This window comes from Drosophila obscura, unplaced genomic scaffold (assembly GCF_018151105.1).
Source record: "Drosophila obscura isolate BZ-5 IFL unplaced genomic scaffold, ASM1815110v1 contig_14, whole genome shotgun sequence".
In the NCBI taxonomy this organism is placed as follows: domain Eukaryota; kingdom Metazoa; phylum Arthropoda; class Insecta; order Diptera; family Drosophilidae; genus Drosophila; species Drosophila obscura.
Window position 1 is genome coordinate 551,993 of NW_024542724.1, and position 19,209 is coordinate 571,201.

The 19,209-nt window shown below is 47.2% G+C and overlaps 7 protein-coding genes across 7 annotated transcripts; 3 read left to right on the top strand and 4 right to left on the bottom strand.

The window, feature by feature from the left end:
• Positions 1–99: 99 nt before the first annotated feature.
• Positions 100–10,715, top strand: LOC111075497. The gene is made up of 7 exons (XM_022368816.2): positions 100–837; positions 7,192–7,478; positions 7,538–8,356; positions 8,415–8,578; positions 8,641–9,830; positions 9,890–10,152; positions 10,208–10,715. The coding sequence occupies exons 1-7, from the start codon at positions 132–134 to the stop codon at positions 10,619–10,621; spliced, it is 3,843 nt and encodes a 1,280-aa protein (XP_022224508.2). The 5' UTR covers positions 100–131; the 3' UTR covers positions 10,622–10,715.
• LOC111075505 (cytochrome c oxidase assembly protein COX11, mitochondrial) lies at positions 951–1,851 on the top strand. Its single transcript, XM_022368824.2, has one exon. It carries the CDS (start codon positions 1,059–1,061, stop codon positions 1,794–1,796), a length of 738 nt encoding a protein of 245 aa, XP_022224516.2. The 5' UTR covers positions 951–1,058; the 3' UTR covers positions 1,797–1,851.
• On the top strand, positions 2,849–5,628 carry LOC111075498 (glycosyltransferase 25 family member). The gene is made up of 2 exons (XM_022368817.2): positions 2,849–3,259; positions 3,317–5,628. Exons 1-2 carry the CDS (start codon positions 3,057–3,059, stop codon positions 4,977–4,979), a joined length of 1,866 nt encoding a protein of 621 aa, XP_022224509.2. The 5' UTR covers positions 2,849–3,056; the 3' UTR covers positions 4,980–5,628.
• Positions 5,576–7,159, bottom strand: LOC111075501 (ubiquinone biosynthesis monooxygenase COQ6, mitochondrial). Its single transcript, XM_022368819.2, has 2 exons — positions 7,105–7,159; positions 5,576–7,050 (listed from the first exon to the last, which is right to left on the bottom strand). The coding sequence occupies exon 2, from the start codon at positions 7,043–7,045 to the stop codon at positions 5,645–5,647; it is 1,401 nt and encodes a 466-aa protein (XP_022224511.2). The 5' UTR covers positions 7,046–7,050; positions 7,105–7,159; the 3' UTR covers positions 5,576–5,644.
• LOC111075504 lies at positions 10,676–11,784 on the bottom strand. The gene is made up of 2 exons (XM_022368823.2): positions 11,508–11,784; positions 10,676–11,437 (listed from the first exon to the last, which is right to left on the bottom strand). The coding sequence occupies exons 1-2, from the start codon at positions 11,695–11,697 to the stop codon at positions 10,719–10,721; spliced, it is 909 nt and encodes a 302-aa protein (XP_022224515.2). The 5' UTR covers positions 11,698–11,784; the 3' UTR covers positions 10,676–10,718.
• Positions 11,785–11,966: 182 nt separating this feature from the next.
• Positions 11,967–14,187, bottom strand: LOC111075500 (glycoprotein endo-alpha-1,2-mannosidase). The gene is made up of 3 exons (XM_022368818.2): positions 13,113–14,187; positions 12,831–13,059; positions 11,967–12,758 (listed from the first exon to the last, which is right to left on the bottom strand). The coding sequence occupies exons 1-3, from the start codon at positions 14,078–14,080 to the stop codon at positions 12,483–12,485; spliced, it is 1,473 nt and encodes a 490-aa protein (XP_022224510.1). The 5' UTR covers positions 14,081–14,187; the 3' UTR covers positions 11,967–12,482.
• A 169-nt stretch (positions 14,188–14,356) lies between these two features.
• Positions 14,357–17,263, bottom strand: LOC111075503 (ATP-dependent RNA helicase WM6). Its single transcript, XM_022368822.2, is given in 9 exon segments — positions 14,357–14,518; positions 14,587–14,989; positions 15,084–15,215; positions 15,986–16,104; positions 16,181–16,262; positions 16,264–16,365; positions 16,431–16,654; positions 16,719–16,973; positions 17,178–17,263. Coding segments are annotated over 8 exon segments (1,275 nt in total). The 5' UTR covers positions 16,918–16,973; positions 17,178–17,263; the 3' UTR covers positions 14,357–14,504.
• Positions 17,264–19,209: the final 1,946 nt, after the last annotated feature.

Sequence of the window (19,209 nt, forward strand, 5' to 3'; positions counted from 1 at the left end):
CTCCTCTTCCCCACTTTGAATGTCAACCGCCAGCATCAGTGTGTACTCGATATGTTTTTCGTTTCACAGCTGTTTTGTTTCGTGTCGCTGTATCGACTATCGATAGTGCCAGTAGCAGAAAAATGTAAACAATGTCTGAGTTGAACCGTATTTTTAGTGATTTAAGCGTGAATTATGTGCCGAGCCTGCAGTGGGTCGATGTGGAGGAGTGGCTGTACGGCGAAGCAGCAAGTGCGGATGAGGGCAGTGAGCGCGCCCGCCAGTTCTGGTCATTGCCGATGTGTGGCCAAGACGGCCGCCAGCAGGAGAGCCAACTGCAGATCCTGCGCGAATTGGCAAGCGTTATTCGTTCGATGCGCCACGACAGCAACAGTAGCTATAGCAATACCCACGACAACTGGTCGAACATTATAAGCGTCTCTCCGGCCAGTGCATTTCTCTCGTACATCTACACCGTCGTGAGCATCTCCATTCCGCCCGCGCACATTCTGGAAGCGTCTCCCGACGTGCTCAATCAGAAGCTTAACCTGCAGCTGTCCCTGAATGCGGCCAGCACGTACCTGCTAACGCTCACCATTCCGGGAGCCAAGCGCTATGCGATCTTTGACGAGGACGTCATCGAGCAGTTGCTGAAGCTGTTTAGTCTGCTGGAGCAGAATGCGAACCGCAGCGTTTTTGCCGACACCATTTGGATGCTCTTTCTGACGATTTGCGATGATCTGAAGCTGGTCTTTCGCTATGTGCACTTCAAGGAGCATCTCAAGCTACGGGACAAGATTATCCGCTGTCTCTTGGAGATTCTCTACATGAATTTCCAAAAGGGCTATCAAAATGCACGTAAGTTCAAAACAAAAATTTAAGTCTAATCTTGCCCAATGGTTGCGCGCCAAATGACAATCGATAGTCCGATACTTTAATGTATATTGCCAAACAGCTGATATAACTTGGTGTGTACTCACTAAAACGTAGCAAGTGCATAGGTAGATTATACAAACAGTGGTTTTTAGATGAAAACAACTAGGATTTACTTCCTGAACACCCCGGACGAATAGTTTTAAATGCTGCGCACCCTTTCCGGCCTGCGTGGGCAGTGCCAGCAGCTGCTGAGGAGCACCTTCACGCCCCATCACAGTGGCCAACGACCACAACAACTTTTGCCATGCCGCTTCCGGATGAAATCTACCGATTCACCAGGCGCAGCAGCGCGCAAGCTGCGGCTCAAGAGTACTTTGTACTACATCACAGCCGGAGGAGTGCTCATTGTGGGTCTGAGCTATGCGGCAGTGCCGCTGTACAGCATTTTCTGCCAAGCATACAGCTACGGAGGCACCACGTCGCAGGGTCACGACTCCGAAAAGGTGGAGCATATGGTGAAGGTGAACGATCGTGTGCTCAAAATACGCTTCAATGCGGACATTGGCTCCTCCATGCGCTGGAACTTCAAGCCGCAGCAATACGAGATCAAAGTGGCGCCCGGCGAGACCGCGCTGGCCTTCTACACGGCCAGAAATCCTACGGACAAGGCCGTGATTGGCATCAGCACCTACAATGTGATCCCCTTTGAGGCTGGCGCGTATTTCAACAAAATCCAATGCTTCTGCTTCGAGGAGCAGCAGTTAAACCCTCACGAGGAGGTGGACATGCCCGTCTTCTTCTACATTGACCCCGAAATTACCCTAGATCCGGCGCTAGAGCATTGCGACACCATCACCCTGTCCTATACGTTCTTTGAGGCCAAAGAGGGTCTGAAACTGAACTTCCCCAGCTATGCCAAGCCCCATGCGGCGACTGCATAGGGAATACACTTCTTACCCCTTTGTTGAAAAGAAATAAATATTTGTTACATTAATCAATTGACAACGAGCATCAATGTTGAGCAAGAAGGTGCCCAACACCTCTGCACGTTAACGAAATCTTGAGGGTTTCATTTAAAATAATGCAAGAAGAGGGATCTAAGAATTGTGATTTCAAATGTTTATTTGGTTTTGAGAAACAAAATGATCTGTTTTAATCAAATAAAACTCAGAGCCATAGAAAAATACAAAAAGAAAGCATTTGTGCGTTTCGAAATTCATCATTTTGAAGCCCTTTTGAGCAGCTGAACGATGCTCCGAATACAAGTCGGTTGCATCTCTTTGTAATTCTCAGCTCAATCTAAGCTTACGAATTGCCTTGAACTATTTTCTTCTGAGATTCGTTGGTTTCTCTCATGTATTTAATCTATGAAATTTGGCGACCATTGCAGGCACTTTAATATTAATAATTGGGTGGTTTAACAGAGCTAGAACTAAGGGCGAAATGAACCCTTGTCCCTAACCAAAAAAAAAGTGATGGTCAGATGCCCATCTGGCATATTACAAGACATTGGCCCATTAAAAACTAAGTGTTCCAATAATTTTGTTAGACATTTTTTCATCTAAAAATTATGTAATAAAATTAAACTTTTACAAATTGGCCAATCTGATAGAAAATTGATTCATTGAACGGATTACATTTTTCTTTCAAAATTCGCAAGGGAAACGCTCTTTTTCTGTGATTAAAATGTCAAGTTGTATCACAACAAATATTTTTGGATAACAGGGTAATCTCAAATCCCTGTTGATGCCGCGCAAAGAAAAAACACAAGAGCCGTATTCTAAAATCGGGCAAAACAAGCGAGCTATACAAACTATAAACCATATCTGTTCTGTTTCATGCGGGTCAGGAATATATATGTACACTTACTTCTGTTCTAGAATCCTGAATACATTCAAAATTCCAACGTCCCACAAACAAAACAGCTGTTTTGTTGCAGTTTGAGAGCGATAGATATGTTATCGCCTGAGAGAGCGTCATATTGCTGTTGTGCTGGAGGAGGGGTAGGAGGAGGGAGGCTGGACGCTCGCCGCTGGGACATTTAACGCTCGTCGTTTATAAATAGATTAGAGAATTCTCTTATTCTCCAGCATCAGTCGAAACAGAACAGACGCTGCTTCCGCTGTGTGGCAGAAGATAGTGCGTGTGCGAGTGTGACCTCCTTGAACCACCGACAATGTGTGGCATCTAATGACGTGGAAATGTTGAAGAAGCAAGTGTTTTTTGGCCTCCTCCTGGCCTGCGCCTTTGTGTGCATCTACGGCGAGGATGAGGTTGTGGAAAATGAGTATCAGCCACCGACAGTGCTGGTGGCACTGCTGGTGCGCAACAAGGCGCACATTCTGCCCATGTTCCTCAGCTACTTGGAGCAGCAGGACTATCCCAAGGAACGCATAGCCTTTTGGTAAGCAACACAACATTTGAATGAGTCTCTCTCTCAACCCATTTGCTCTCAACCCAGGCTTCGCTGTGATCACAGCAGCGATGACAGCATTGATCTGCTAAAGCAGTGGCTGAAACACTCGGGAGATCTCTATCACAGCGTGAACTACGACTTTGACAGCGAAGGGCCGCATGGCTATCAAAACGAGAGCTCCCCTTACGACTGGACGGTGTCGCGTTTCAAGCATGTGATTGCCCTGAAAGAGGAGGCTTTCGCTTATGGGCGGGATATTTGGGCTGACTTTGTGTTTTTCCTCGACGCCGATGTTTTGCTAACATCACAGCAGGCACTGCGTACGCTCACAGCCCTAAGGCTGCCCATTGTGGCGCCCATGCTGCTGTCGGAGAGCTTGTACTCGAACTTCTGGTGCGGCATGACGGAGGAGTACTACTACCAGCGCACCGACGAGTACAAGGAGATCTATCATGTGAAGAAGCAGGGCAGCTTCCCGGTGCCCATGGTCCATACGGCCGTTCTGGTGGACATGAACCACAAGGGGTCCCGGAATCTCACCTTTGATCGCCAGCGTTTGCGGGAAATGCAGCAGAATGAACAGATAGAACCGCTCTATGACGGCCCCGCGGATGATATCATAGTGTTTGCCATGTCTGCCAATAGCTCGGGCATTCCCCTATATGTCTGCAATGAGCTGGTCTTTGGCTACATCCTGCAGCCGCTGGAGCCAGGGGACACCCTCGACCAGGACCTGCAAATGCTATTAAACCTAAGATCCAGCATGGTCAGCGATTTGGGTGCAGTGCCGCCCGTCCTGGACTACTTTCAGCAGCTAATCACGAAACCCGAAAAAACAAAGCTGACCCTCGATCAGATTTTTATGATCAATCTGGACCGTCGGCCGGAAAGACGGCAAAAGATGGAGAATCTGTTTGAGGAAATCGGACTGCAGGTGGAGCACTTTCCCGCCGTCGATGGCAGGGAACTCAACGCGGATCGTGTGCATGAAATGGGCATACGATTCCTGCCCGGCTACGAGGATCCCTACCATCATCGTGCCATGACCATGGGCGAGATTGGCTGCTTTCTCAGCCACTACCGCATCTGGGTGCGAATGGTGCAGCTCGAACTGAAGGAAGTGCTCATCCTCGAGGACGACATACGCTTCGATCCGTACTTCCGGGCCAATGCCGTGCGGGTACTCAATCAGGCCAGGAGCGTGGTGGAGTACGATCTCATCTACTTTGGACGCAAGCGTCTCAAGGAGGAGAGCGAGCCGTGGGTGGCCGATGCAGACAGTCTCGTTCATGCCGGCTATTCCTATTGGACCCTCGGCTATGTCCTCTCTCAGCAAGGTGCCCTTAAACTGCTCGCGGCCAAACCACTCGAGAAACTTATACCCGTTGATGAGTTCCTGCCGGTGATGTTCGATCGCCATCCCAACAAGACCTGGGCCGCTGCCTTCAAGAAGCGCGACCTTATCGCCCTGAGTGCCGCCCCACTGCTGCTCTACCCCATACACTACACCGGAGAATCTGGCTACATCTCGGACACGGAGGACTCCCAGCAAATAAATGTGCAAACCACTGAGGGGGTGGCGCGTCTGAAGAGCGATCGCGAGCAAGTGTTTGACAAAAAAGGCGACGAGGGCATACTCGAGCAGCCGTTAAAGCTGGGCGAGAGTTTGCTTAATGTGCTGCCAGGCAAAAGCCACCAAGAGCTCTAAGAAGCTCTCTAACGAATTTTCAAAGAATTTTAGCATGCCAAATGTTTGTAGATTAAGTTATCCTTAAAAGAAAAAGCCAAAAACGTGCCTTAAAGCGTATCCACCAACAGAAAACTATTCAGCAACGAATGATCAAAAATTAGCTTTAAGTTTTTGTTCTGCTCTCTAGATATGAATATTTTGTGGAAGTACAAAATGTGTGTAAACATAGAAAAATTAATAATTATTCCTAGCTCCCAGTGCTCTCCCATTACCCGGCATATTGATGCCCGACACGCACAAGCGAAGGCTGAAAAGAGTACGCCAGAGAATTGCTAAAACATAAGTAGAGTACAATTGAAGCTAGACTCAAAACGCTCAAGAGAATGCTGAGAAAGTGAATCCCGGAGAATTGCAAAACAAACAAAAGTTTTTCATTGAAAACATTCCGAGCAAGGGAATGCAAAAAGATAGTCCCACAAAGCAAGTTCCCCCACAAATGAAAACTTTAACTACTTGCACAAAGTATATCTGTAGTATCTAATCTGAACAATTGATGATTAAGCCGAAACCATTGACATAGCTCTTAAGGAGTGTTTTTTAACCTGACCATTGACTCGATTAACTCGATTTTATTTCGTACTATAAAAACTGTAAACGCTTAAAATTTAAATTCCCGTTTTTTTTTAACCCATGGCCCCCTTCATGAACAAGTTCTTGATGGGTGGCAAATTCTGTGTGAGTTGGACGCCCAGACTTCGCAGCAGAACCACGGGACTGAACTCGGTGGAGTAGAGCTTGTGCAAGCCATGGACGCCCAGCATTATGGGCACATTCTTGGCCAGGCACTTGCGTTCGTATTTGATCAGATGCTGCTTGTCGCCCAGCTTAAAGCCGGCATAGGCGCCGTCGGCCAGAGACTCCACAAGGTAGCGCACATCACTGAATCCCAGATTGACACCCTGGCCGGCCAGGGGATGCACGCGATGTGCGGCATCGCCCACCAGTGCGGCACCACTGGACACATACGAGGAGGCATGCAGAAAGCCCAGTGGAAAGGTCGCTCGCGAGCCATCCTTAACGCCGCACACTCGGGGAGGATACTGCAGCTGCTGTTTGGCGGCTTGCTGGCCGAAGAAGGAGTTGAGCGCCTGCACAGCCTTGTCAGCCAGCTCCACGCGCGCATACTGACGACAGAAAGCTTCGTTCAGGGCATCCACAAACTCCGCCGGGGGCAGGTCCTTGAGATGCTTGGCCTGCGACACTGTGGTGCTCCACACCAGGGAACTGAGTTTATCGTTCAGGGGCAGCAGGGCCACGGGTCCATTGGGCAGGAAGCGCTGCCAGGCCACAGAGTTGTCGCAGGCATCGTCGCTCAGCTCCAGAGTGGCCACCAGACCCATGCGATCGTAGTTCATCGAGAAGACATCGACGCCCATTTCCTTGCGCACAATCGAGTTGGCTCCGTCGGCGCCAATAAGCAGTTCGCATGAGAAGGAGCGTCCATCCTGGAGCTGAAGCTCAGAGTGGCTGCCGTTTGTATCCTTGGGCAAACGGACACACTCGATCCTGGCCTTGTTTAGGACCTGGACATTGGCGGCTTCTCGGACGCGTGCATAGACCGCATCGAGGATCAAATCATTCTCGATGATGCAGGCCACATCGCTGGCAAAGTTGTCGTGCTGGAACTGGATGAGCGCATCGCTGTTGGACTCCCACACCTGCATCTGCTTCACGGGCTTGTAGCGGGCGGCCTCAATATGCGACCAAGCGCCAATCGACTTGAACAGCTCGATGGAGTTCTTGTTGATGGCCGACACACGGTTCTGGTACGAACCACTGGCATCGAAGCCCCTAAATTCGCCAGCGCCCTCCAGGAGCAGCACCTTCTTGTCCGCCAGTGTGTCATTCTTGGCCAGAGCTGCAGCCAAGGTGGTGCCGACTAGACCGCCGCCTCCGATGATGATATCAAAGTGCTCCGATGTCGGCGTTGACGTTGTTGTTGTTGTGGACAGGAGGCGTGCCGCCACGTACCGCAACTGCCCTTTGGATGCGGCCCCTCCATTTTGCAGAAATAAGCTTAGCATGAGTTCTGTAAACAAACAAATTGTTGATTATTTCACAATTATTCTAATTAATTTCTTGCCTCTAGTTTTTAATGGCGAGGTGGCAACTCTGCAAATGTCAGCTGTTTTGCTATCGATTACTGATTTAAATTTGTAACGCTTTTTAGGTGCTCCCGCATTGCACGCCAAATGCTACGAACTATTTGGCGAAATAGCCAACGAGCACAATGGCGATGTCTATGACACACTGCATTTATTAATGCGACAGTCATTCCCCATGCACATATTCACGGACAGCCCCCAGAACATTGGCAGCGGGCGACGGGGCGGGCACATGCAGAGTGGCGAGCACATATCGGATTGGTTTATTCAGCTTATAGAGAAATATCCCGACATATTAGCCCAAATATTGCACGTGTATATTAAGTGCGTTGTTTCGAATCCCCTGAAGGCGGTAAGTACGAAAGACTAGAAGCAAAATTCAACGAATAAGTGTGCCATTTTGTTTTGCAGTGGAAAACCGCTGATGAGAAGATTGCCGTTGGCTATGCGGCCAAATACGACAGCATTCTTTATGCCAAGTGCAATAAATCATGCGCAGATTTCCTCCTGGAAGCCGTAAAGGCAGACGATGCGGTGGGCATCCAAACCCGCGCCCTAGATCTTATCGAACGCATCCTGCTCCAACAAACCGAAGTCGAGTGGAGCATTTTTCGCTACGATGTCTCCAAAGTGCCACGCGAAGTGCCGCTGCTGGCTGAAGTGATGCGTTGCCTCAACGACAGAACCTTCAGCGTGCGCCGCAAGGCCTGTCAAGTGCTCATCTCGGCCCTGAAGCAGGGGTCGCCCACGACCAGCAAAATACTCGAGGAGAGCATCCGATTCGTTCAGTTCGATGCCACGGATGTGGAGACGCTGGCCGAGCCATCTGCCGAACAGCATGAACTGCGCTTCGTGAAGCCGGACATTCTGCAGTATGCCTACAGCTTCGAGGGACATGAACAACTGGAGGCTGAGGTGAAGAATCTGCCTCAAATTATCTACCAGCGCTTCCTTGATGCGGACAACGGGCTTGCCCGCACCTCGGGCATAGCTCTGCTCGAACGCCTGGTGCTGGTCAATCCTCTGATCATCTACAACACGAATTTCGTGCGAGAAACCTCCTTGCTGGCCGTGGACCGACTGGCATCGGTACGCAAAGCGGCGCTGGAATTGATGGAAACCCTGCTGGAGGCCTACTCCAATTGTTTCGCTCTGATTTGTGTCTATTGTCGGATTTGGGCGTGTCTGCTTGGCGATGAGGATGTGGCTCTGCAAAAGCTAGCCATTCAGGTGAGAGTAGTCCCCTAAAGAGCCATAAGTTTCTCTATCAATGTTCGTTTCTTTGCAGAGTTTCAATCAGATTGTTCTGAAGAACATCCAACCCATGGAGTATTCGAATGAACCAAAGCATTTTATGCCCTGGCGTATTGTTGGTACGCTGATGATGACACAGCCGCGAGCCTATCTGCAGGAGCGATTCGCTATGCTGTTGGAAAGGGAAACTATTGTCACGTAAGCAAAGGGTTTCCTCAAACAAATACCCTAGAATCTGTACAATCTTCCATTCCTTACAGACCCAAGCTGATAAATGTAATCATATCGCATTTATCCACATCAACGGACACCGATGCCTGGGCCCTGTTGCTGCTCCTCTCCAGCCGCATCACCAACAACATGGATGCTTTGATTGTCATTTTCAATGGCCTCTCCTCGTACAACATGAAGGCCAACCAAGTGCTGGCCCTGCAGCTAATCATTTGCTGTCTGTCCAACTTCTCCAAATCGGCATTGAATCAGCTCTTTCAGCGTCTTCTCGGGGCCCTGCGCACGGGCAACATTTGGCTGGGTCTCATTTCGAGTGCCGTGAATCTGATCAATCAAATCCACCATTTGTCCGACAGTCAGGGGCCGTCCGCTGACTCAGATGCCTCTCCAAACTGGCAGCTAACTCTACTGGATGATCTCACGGAAGGCATTCTGGCCAGCGCTACCAATTTCCAGGAGGAACACACGCGTTTGCAGTGCCTGTTGGGCACATACACGGAAATATTGGTAATGCTGCCGCTGACCGTGGACACACGCATCAAGGAGATCGTATTCAAGTACCTGCGAGAGTGCACCAAGCTGAGAGAGTCCCAGTTCGATACGGAAAACGAACGCATGACCAATTGGATGATCGTGATAGCGGGCCGCCTGTGTCTGCGGGAGCATCGTCTGGCCAACGAAGTATCGGATCTATATCAGATCATATTGACTAAGAACGACCGGCCGCAAATCATCAATACAACACTCATAGCCCTCAATGACCTGGGGAAGAAACACCCAAACATATTGGAACGCAATTTCCAGTGCATTCTAGCCAAGATGCACTCAAAGTTTGCCATGACCCGCGTGCGCACATTCCGCTGTGTGAAGGATGTGATACTCTCGGGCATTATTAAGCTAAAGGGACCAATTCTCATATCCATGCTCTCCGCCCTGGTGGACGATAGCGCTGAGGTGGCGCGCGAGGCGGATGCATTCTTCATACGCTACAAAAGGCTGTACGAGAAGACCGTGTTTGTTCATTGCCTCAAGGAATCCCCTTTTTATCTCAATGGGCAGGCTTATCAGAAAGGTGTGGAACCGATTAATACCCGCTACCAGTCGCCCCTGAAGGGTCAGAAGATGGTCAGAAGTCGGCGACTGCTATATAACCACATTATGTCCACGATAGATGAAAATACGTTGCTGCTGTACTTTGGACAACTGAAGCTGTTGGCGGGTAAGCTAAAGGTAGCTCTTTCTGTCTCCCATTGAATCCTGATGTTTCTGTCTTTTTAGAGAAAAGCAAGGATGAAGCATTTGTGGGTTCACCCGACGCCTTGGCCGTCATACAGGACCTTCTCTTCATTATGCGTCGCATTTGCTACCTCACCAAGGGTAAAAGCAGACAGCAAGGAGGTGCCCGGCCCGATGGTGAGAACAGCGATGAAGGTGAGCAGGAATCAGAGGCACCACCAGCACCAAATCCTTCAACATCAGCAGCAGCGGGAGCACCCCCAGCGAGAGGACGTGGACGTCAACGTGTGGACTTGGAGGAGCCAGTGAGTTTGATATAGAAATCAGTTTAGAATCAGTTCAAATTCCTCCCATCTGCAGCTCAAACAATTGGAGCGCTGTCTGCGTTATGTGGAGGAAACACATAGAAACCTTCAATCGGTTATGAGCCCCGAACTACAACATTCCTTTGACAGCATGTGCCAGGCTTTGGCCATGCGCTTTCCCAGCTACATTGACTTTGCACAGCCATCAGAATTCTGGGAAAAATATCGTTCTGCAAAGCCAACAAAGACCAGAGCCAGACGCAAGCGACGCCCTGCGAATGATGAGGCTGAGGCCGATACAGAGGAGGAGGATGATGCGGCAACGGCCGAGGGTGAAAGCGACAGTGACAATGAACTGCCATTGGAGCGGCACAAGACCACACCAGTAGCCGGATCGAGTCGGGGACAGCGTAGGAACAGCTGCGACATGCTGGTAACGGAGCTGATCTTTCATCCGCCCGACTGGTAGCTCAGGGCTATGTTTTGGCTGCCACAAAAGACTTGATTAATTCTTAATTTGAAAATTATGCATTTATTTGTAAATCGTAAATACAATCACATAGCAATCATTTCTGTCCCGCCTTCTTGCCACAGGAGGTAGCGTAAATGAGTTTCAGGCCTTGGACGAATTCGCAAAGTACCAGTTGGCCCACCTGTATCTCATTCAATCCCAGCTGCTCCGCCTCTGTGGCCTGGACCATCATGCACTGTAGCAGTGTCGAATTGATGGGCTGTATGAACAGATTGAGTTCCTTGCGTGTCTTCTCATCCTTGTTCTCCTTCTCTGGCTCCTTTGGCTTGGAGCTACTAGGCGAAGCGATGATCATTGCCGATGACTGAGGCGGAGATCCACTCCATGCCTGGCTCTCAGGCATGGTGGCCTGGCTCATCAACGTATCCTGATCGGGACGAAACTTGGGGGCTACATGCTGGGGAGCTTCATTTGGTAAATGCTTCAACTGATGCTGCGACTGTAGCATTTGCAACGTAACCGGCACTTGTGGCATACCACCACGTGGCTTGTTCGGCAGCAGTTTCATAGGCGTGGACTTCGGTGCTGTGCGCACTCCCAGTGGAATGATGGGCTGATCGCCAGGCTGGTTCCTTTTACCCTGTATGATAACCTTGGCCGGAGTAACCACAGCAACCGGTGTGATAGCCGGCTTCAGGCCAGCCTTGACGGCTGCAGCCTCGGCTTTGGCAGCCACGGCCGAGGCACGCTGCCTTCTGGAGTTCTTTGGCGGATTGTCGGTAACCACGGGACGCTCCACAGTATTCTTGCAATCTGAGTGGTGGAGTAGGTAGAGCTGGAAATGGTTTTGGGGAAAATGGATAACCCTTTCTGATTGTCTTACCAAGGCACTTGCAGTACTCATGGCAAGTCCTCATTGACTGATAGCAGTCACAGTAATTCTTAATGCAAGAGGTACGCTTGCAGGCACATCCCTTGACGGTGGAATCCTTTGGTGGCTTTGGTGCCCGTGGCTGGCGACGTCCTGTTGCCACTTTTGCCGGGGCAGTGGTGCCACTTTGAAATGAATTCATTTTGCAAAAAACCTTTACGAAATGTAATGTAATTTCTCTAGCTGCAGCAGCAACAAAATGTCAATGAATGGAACGAACCCTCATGGCATGGGTGGAATGGAACAGTTGACAGCTTTAATGACAGTACAAAAACAGGGACATGAAACACATTCCATATCGGATATTCGCTTCCGTTGAAATTTCCGGAATGAAAATTAAGTGCCATCAGCAGGATGCTCCCCATAAAAATAAATAATAATAATTGCTTTGGCACTAAACTATTAAAGCTTAGATAAAGTAATTTAATAATATATTTTTACTGGTAATAAAGTTAAAATTTGTCAAGTACCAATTGTTTAACAAGTGTTTTTAGTATATATCCCGATATAACATAGATAATTTGTTCATTCATTTGATTTTCTATATAATATGGCATGGCATTATGTGTATGATATTGTTGTTTCTTCATCCTTCCTTCGTCCCGTCCTCTTATTATTGTTACAATAATCGAAAGCTAATAAAGTTTCCAAAAAATGTTGTGGCTCTTCTAGCTATTAGATATAATTTGAGCATAGTCCGTACTAATTGCTAACCACTACTTAAAGATATATTGCTTGATCTCTCTCTATATATATGTATGTGTATATAAATTGTAAGTAATAGTTGACCGATATATGGCTATGTATTTTTGATTTGGAAAGTAATTGTGTTTCCTGCAATCTATAGATATATATTGCTTCTAAAGTAAATACCGACTTTGCACTAGTATTATCCATATATGGAAGATTTCTTCGTGTGAACGAACCCTAGCAAATTGTCCCATTGAGGAGCTCATAGCAGTTCTGTGGCGAGGCGGGGGCAGCTGCTGCAGCCGCCGCCTCCTGGCGCGTCTTTAGAAAATTTCCCACCCAATGGGCCGTGAGATCCAAGTACTTGGTCCGCGAACCGGGATTGTAGTCAAGAAAACCGGCACGCGGCATCACCTCCTCAATCTGGCTGCCATCAGGCCAATTGTTATAGCTCGCTATATTGATAAATCCCACATGATTGAGTATGGCCGAACGCCAAGCTACGCCATAATACTGAAAGGAAGGGAAAGTATTCCAATATCTATTAAATAACCCAAAGAAGAGACTTCGGCCTCCTCTACTTACGCGTCCATTGCTGCGATGCCTCTGTATGTCCCCATGCCGAGGGAACTTATTTCTCTCCGCGAACCCGGGACCCACTGTCGGCACAAACATCATTTTGTAGGACTGGGCATAGGATTTCAGATATGACCAGTTCTTCCAGGTGCTGGCGAATACAGCTCCATTGCTGGGCAGTTTGCTGTAGAAGCCATCGAAGCACAGCCGACGCATCACATCCGCATGACTCTTGAGTCTATGGAGGAGATTTGGATTACCACCTGAAGCTGGATCAGGAGGCATGCTCACCTTATGTGACCTATAAAGAAACCATCCAGCACTCGCCTCAGTCCATCGGGATCCACTTGGGCAGGTGTGCGGCATAGCAGTCGTCCCAGGCTGTCGCTCAGCTTGTAGGCATTACTCACATACAGAACGGGCATGGCGGCCCCTCTCGACTGACTCCACACCCGATAGAAACCAGGCAGGCTGGCAAAGGTCGCAATCTCTTGTAGCTGCTGGCGCACATACTCCACACTCTGATTCCCGGCCACGCTTAGCTCAAAGGTCACAGTCAGATTGTGCTGCGGGGCCAGGTCAATGATCTGATGAAGCAGAGCCGTCTCCGCCGGCTTGCCCGAGCCGCTGCCCGTAAAGCTGAGTATGAGCACGCCAATGCCGCAGCTGCGTATGTTCTCAAAGTGCTGGGAGAGCAGCGAGACGCTGGGCTTGTACAGACCCAGAGCCGGGTAAAAGGCAGTGTTGAGTATTCGCACCGCCTTGGGTGTTGTCGTCAGGGGCACATCGTATGGATGCTCAGCGGGCGGTGGTGGTGGCTTCTTGGACTTGTACCAGGGCACTGGGGCCGTGTAGAAAATGTGCACGGCTGTCGTGGCCACCTCTAGGGTGGTGCGGGATTGCTCGGCCTCGTGGTCGTGCTGCTGTTGCTGCTTGATCTGGTCCAGTCGGCTCTGTATGATGCGCGCCTTGATCTTATGCTCATCATACTTCTCCGGCACAATCACACCATTCTCCCGCTGCGGCTGGAGCAGACCCACCGCAGCCGGCTGTTTTTGCTCCTGCAACTTCTGCGGCGGCTGCTTGTCACCAGGCCGATACGCCCGTGCAATAAATCGCTCGTCCAGCAGCAGCTCAATGGCAGCATTGCGGCCCGTGGAGCCCAGTACAATGATGGTGATTACGAGCAGACCCACAATCGCCAGCAGCAGCACAATCTTCACCTTGCGTCGGGTTTTCACATACTTTTTTAGCAACATTTTCGTTTGCCACTTGCATTTTTCCCCCTCACATTCTGTTTTTGGGGTCGCGTTGGGCCTGACTGATGTTTTCCTCTTTCCGTTTCACTGCTGCCTACCCCAGCCCCAGTCCCTCCCTGCCCAGCAGAGGTAGCAGCAGCTCCCTATGCATTGCGCATGTCCTTACAAAACGGACACTCGCTCGCTTGCACAACTATTCCAGTCTGTTCCGGCTTGCGATTTCGACAGGATTTTGTGCAGAGGGGAACACAAGTGGAAACACACACATATCGATTAGTGTACGTCAAAACAAAGTCTGAAAGGTTTTTTTATTTAGTTATAAAGTAGTGTTTTATAAAAGATGGGGGGTTTGGATTTATTTGTATCTATTCAATGTGCATTTGTTTTTATTGGGTGGTACTATCCCCATGCACTCTTAAAATTTCTAGCGTCCCTCAACTGGAAAGATAAAACATAATGATATAAAATCTGCATACACATATCATAATGATGATGCGACGACTTACTGTATGTGGACAAGTCAATCTCCTCCGGCAGCTCACTAATGTTGACATCGAAACGATCCTGTACTTCGTTAAGTATCTTGGCATCGTTATCATCCGAGACGAAGGTAATGGCCAGTCCCTTGGTACCGAAACGACCCGCACGGGCCACACGATGCAGATAGGTGTCGGAATCCTCGGGCATATCATAGTTGAAGACAATGTTCACACGCTCAATGTCCATGCCACGACCAAACAGATTGGTGGCCACCAAAATGCGCTTCTGGAAATCCTTGAATTGCTGATACCGATTCAAACGCTCCTCCTGTGTCATGCCGCGATGGATGCCAATGGCTGGGAAATTCTGCTCCGTCAGCAACATCGACAGGGCCACACAACGTTGGACCGACTTGACAAATATAACCACCTTTGCGGAAGGGGGGAAACAACCTCAGAGTGTATGAGCATCGTGGGGGAAAAATACGAAGCAGAGGGCTGCGCAGCAGTTCGTTGCGTTTTACCTGGTTGAATTCGAGCACATCGAGCAATTCGAACAGCTTCTTGTTCTTCTCGTTCTCCTTAAGATTAACGTAGTGCTGCTGCAGGCCGTGCAGCGTCAGCTTGGCCTCATCGTCGACGTATACCTCCATGGGCTAGATATATGGGAAATAGAATGTGGCGCAGCACATTTTAAAGAGAAAACAATTAGGGGGTGTGAAAAGAAATGCAACTAAAACTAGGCTCGCCTCAAAACATACAACAAAATATGTTTAGAAATTTCTACATACGGCCACGCTACCACCATATCATATCTCATCAACTAGTAGTACTCTGGACCGTGCCGGGACTGCTCCCGGTAGACATAGATAGACAATCAATCAATCAATCAATCACTCTGCGGCGTGAAGTGAAGTGTGCAGCTTGCAGTTGAGCGGCATTCGTCGCATACAGTCCCTCATCTCTTAACCAGTCCACGGCTGTTGCTCTCATTCGTTTTTTTTTCTTTCTTTTTTTGTTATATTGGTTTTGGGTTTTCCGTTTCGATGGTTGTTAAATCATTGCGATTAGGTGTATGATGTGTGTCGCGGATTGCAGGAGGTTGCATGTGGTTTATGTTATATTTCGTTTACGTTTGCATTCAACGCGTTTAACCATTTAGAAAATGGTTTCTGGCAGTCATTCGGCTAACATTTCTTTTGTTTTTGGTTATGCTCACACGAGCTCTGAACGTTTGGGGTAGTTTACGCGTTTAACCATTTACAAATATGGTGTTGTGGCTTATGTAGCAATTGTGGAGGAGGTTGTACCGGATACGTATCGATACTGAATAGAGTTTACAAAAATAATAACTAATTGTCGTGATAGCAGTGGATGCGAGGAGAAGTACGAGCAGTTGTTGGGTTATGAACACGTTGATATTTACATCTTGCATAAACTTTTTGCACACGGGACGTATGTCCTTGCTCAATGTGGCAGAGAACATCATCACTTGCTTTCCGTGGGGTGAGCTACGGAAAATTTCCTGCACATCCCTACGCATATCTGTGGAAAGGGTGGGAAGAACATTGTTAGATACCATTGAATATTAGGGTTCGGGAAAACCCTTTAGAAAACGTACCTAGCTGCTCCAGCATCTTGTCGCACTCGTCGAGTACAAAATGCTTCAAGTGCTTCAGATTCAGTTTCTTGTTGCGTATCAGGCGCCAGAATGCGACCGGGGGTGCCGACCACTATATGGGGCGTGCCGCTCTTAAGGGTCTCCTCATCCTTTTGTATGGCCAAACCGCCAAAGAACACTGCCACCTAGCGTAGCCAAAGATTAGTATAACCAAAGATGTGACCCTTTTACTTTGACGACCCAAACATACCTTGACTGTGGGCATATACTTGGAGAAACGTTCATACTCCTTGCTAATCTGGAATGCCAGCTCGCGTGTGTGACACATGACCAATACATGACAGGTGTTGTTGTCCGCGGGCTCGAGCTGCTGCAGCGTGGCGAGCACAAAGACAGCCGTCTTGCCCATACCGGACTTGGCCTGACAGAGAATATCCATGCCGAGTACAGCCTGCGGAATGCACTCGTGCTGAACTGCAATTACGTGTGCATATTGTGAAAAACTGTACCGGGCAATAGAGTGTAAAGGAGTACATACCTTCGGATGGATGCTCAAAGCCACAGTCGACAATGGCACGCAATATTTCTGGTTTCAGCAGAAAATCACGGAAGCCAGAGCTGTGTATGGAGACGTAGGTGCCCTTGACGTCTTTCTTTGGCGCCTCTTGGTTCTCGACCGCAGTGGTCTCAGTCTGCTCCTCATCCTCGTAGTCGAGAAGATCTTCATTATCGGCCATTTTCGTTTAGTTTTGGCTTTGTTTTAAGTCGCTTAATACAGAATAGGTTTCAAATGCTGCAGGAAAATCAAGAGGGAAAAGCCGCGTAAATTACATGTGTTTTTCTGTACGAAAAAATGCCGCTTTTTGCGGGGCCGGTGCCGGCGTACCATCCGCCATCTTGTTTTTCAGAAAAACACGTAAACTGTATTTCAAAATTTCACGAAATACCACATAAGTTCGTTCTTTTATATGGCACATTAACTGCAACATTTACTCACCTATTTCACACGAGTTTTCGCTTTTTTATCAATTTTCCGACCACAATAAAAAAAAACCTCGACGTTCGACGTGATGATGCAGTAGAGGTGTCTATCGATAGTATCGATATTTTGCTGCTAGCCTCTACTATCGATGGTTTTGAGACTATCATGATAGTCGTTGCGCTTGTAATATGTTTGGATTGTCTGCTAGAAGATACGAAGACACATTTATAAACAAATCATCGACAGGTCGCATCTAATTTTTACAATGGACAAGTTCCTAAAAGGTTTCAATGCCTTTTTAATAATTATTAGAGCTATCACGATAGTATCGATTGGTTTTTCAAAACATTCAACGTTGATATTTCTCGATTTTGATATTCCGTTTAATATTACTAGCTAGCTGGGACTTTCAGCCCTAAACAAATAATTTTATCCAATTCTTCAATGAATTTTGTTTAGGATTGGCTAGTTTTTAGAAGTCCTTTTTATTGGATTATTTACATATTAAGGTTCAAACAAAAACAACATAAAACGAATGTGTCGTCGTTTTGTGGCGTTACCAGACTCCTGCAATTCGTAGTTGCTGCGGGCGCCATCCGTGTATTTTGTGATATGAAATTCGTCAATTTTGATATTCAGTTTAATATTACTAGATAGATGGCCCTCTCAGCACTAAAAAAAGAATTTTATCCAATTCCTCAATGAATATTGTTTAGGATTGGCTAGTTTTCAGAACTCCTTTTCATTCGATTTTTTACATAATAAGGTTCAAACAAAAGCGGCCAAAGCATAAAACGTAAATGTTGACTAAATGTTACGTCAGTGTTGCTGGTCAACCAAGTTTCTTTTATGCGTATGTACTTTTGTATACCTTATTTCTTTTAATTGATGCTAATTTTGTTGTTCCAATTTCCATTGAAACATTATTTATGATTTTATACTAGATTGACATGTTTTTTACCTATTAATGCATATGTTTTGTTTTATATATATACATTTATCCCGGTTCTGATACCTATTATTGGTACCCGTGAGCTAAAAAATTTCGTTTATGTCTTTACAAAAGAGACTGGCTAGTTTCGGCATTAATTGGAGCCTGAAATTACAAACAGTATCTCAAGTCCATAATATCCATTTTCCCAGGGTATGCCGATTGTTGCTCATTCCGTGCCAAAGTTGCACAACAATGCTGCTACTTCATTTCCCCATGTTGCGGAAATTTTTCCCATACAAATCAAATGTATCATACGGGAACGCGTATGGAATGACGCAACAATGAATCTTAAGAACATGTTTCTCACACCATGAAAATGAGGGGAAAGTCACCACAAAAATGCTCTCTTCACCACTGAAAAGAGAGCAAATTTGAAAAACCCACCACGAATTGAGAGCGAATTTTGAAAAACCACCACGATTTGGGAGCGAATAATATCGATATTTTTGTGAGCTAAATGAGATTGGCGGTCATTTTCAAATGTACATATATGGAAAAATAAATATTTCACTTGATTTGTTTTGTCGAGTGGGACTGGAACCTCAGAAACCGAGAAAAAAATAGCTTAGCCCCGCTCTATTTAATCAGGTTAGTAACTAGTAAATATCAACAACAAAAAAATGAATAATTAATAATTATTTGAGCTCGATACTATCACGATAGTATCGATTGTTTTTTTTTAAAACATTCAAAACTATCGATGGCTCAACTATCAATCGTTTGACTGCTCTATGATGCAGGGCTGTCGAAAATAGAGGTGTCAAACCATCGAGGGCACTATCGATAGTATCGATGTTTTCCTGCTAGCCTCTACTATCGCCTTTTTGCGAGCGTGATCATGATAGTTTGGATTGGCTACAGTGAACAAACAAAAAATACAAAAACAAATTTGTATATAAATCGTAATTTGAGGACAGTAATTTTTTTTGTATATAAGAGAATGGAATGAAGGTTCTTGTTGCTATTGTTAGATACATTTGATTTGTATCGCAAAACTATTCAGAAACATGGGGATTGTTTTTAGCAGCATTGTTGTGCAACTTTGGCACGATG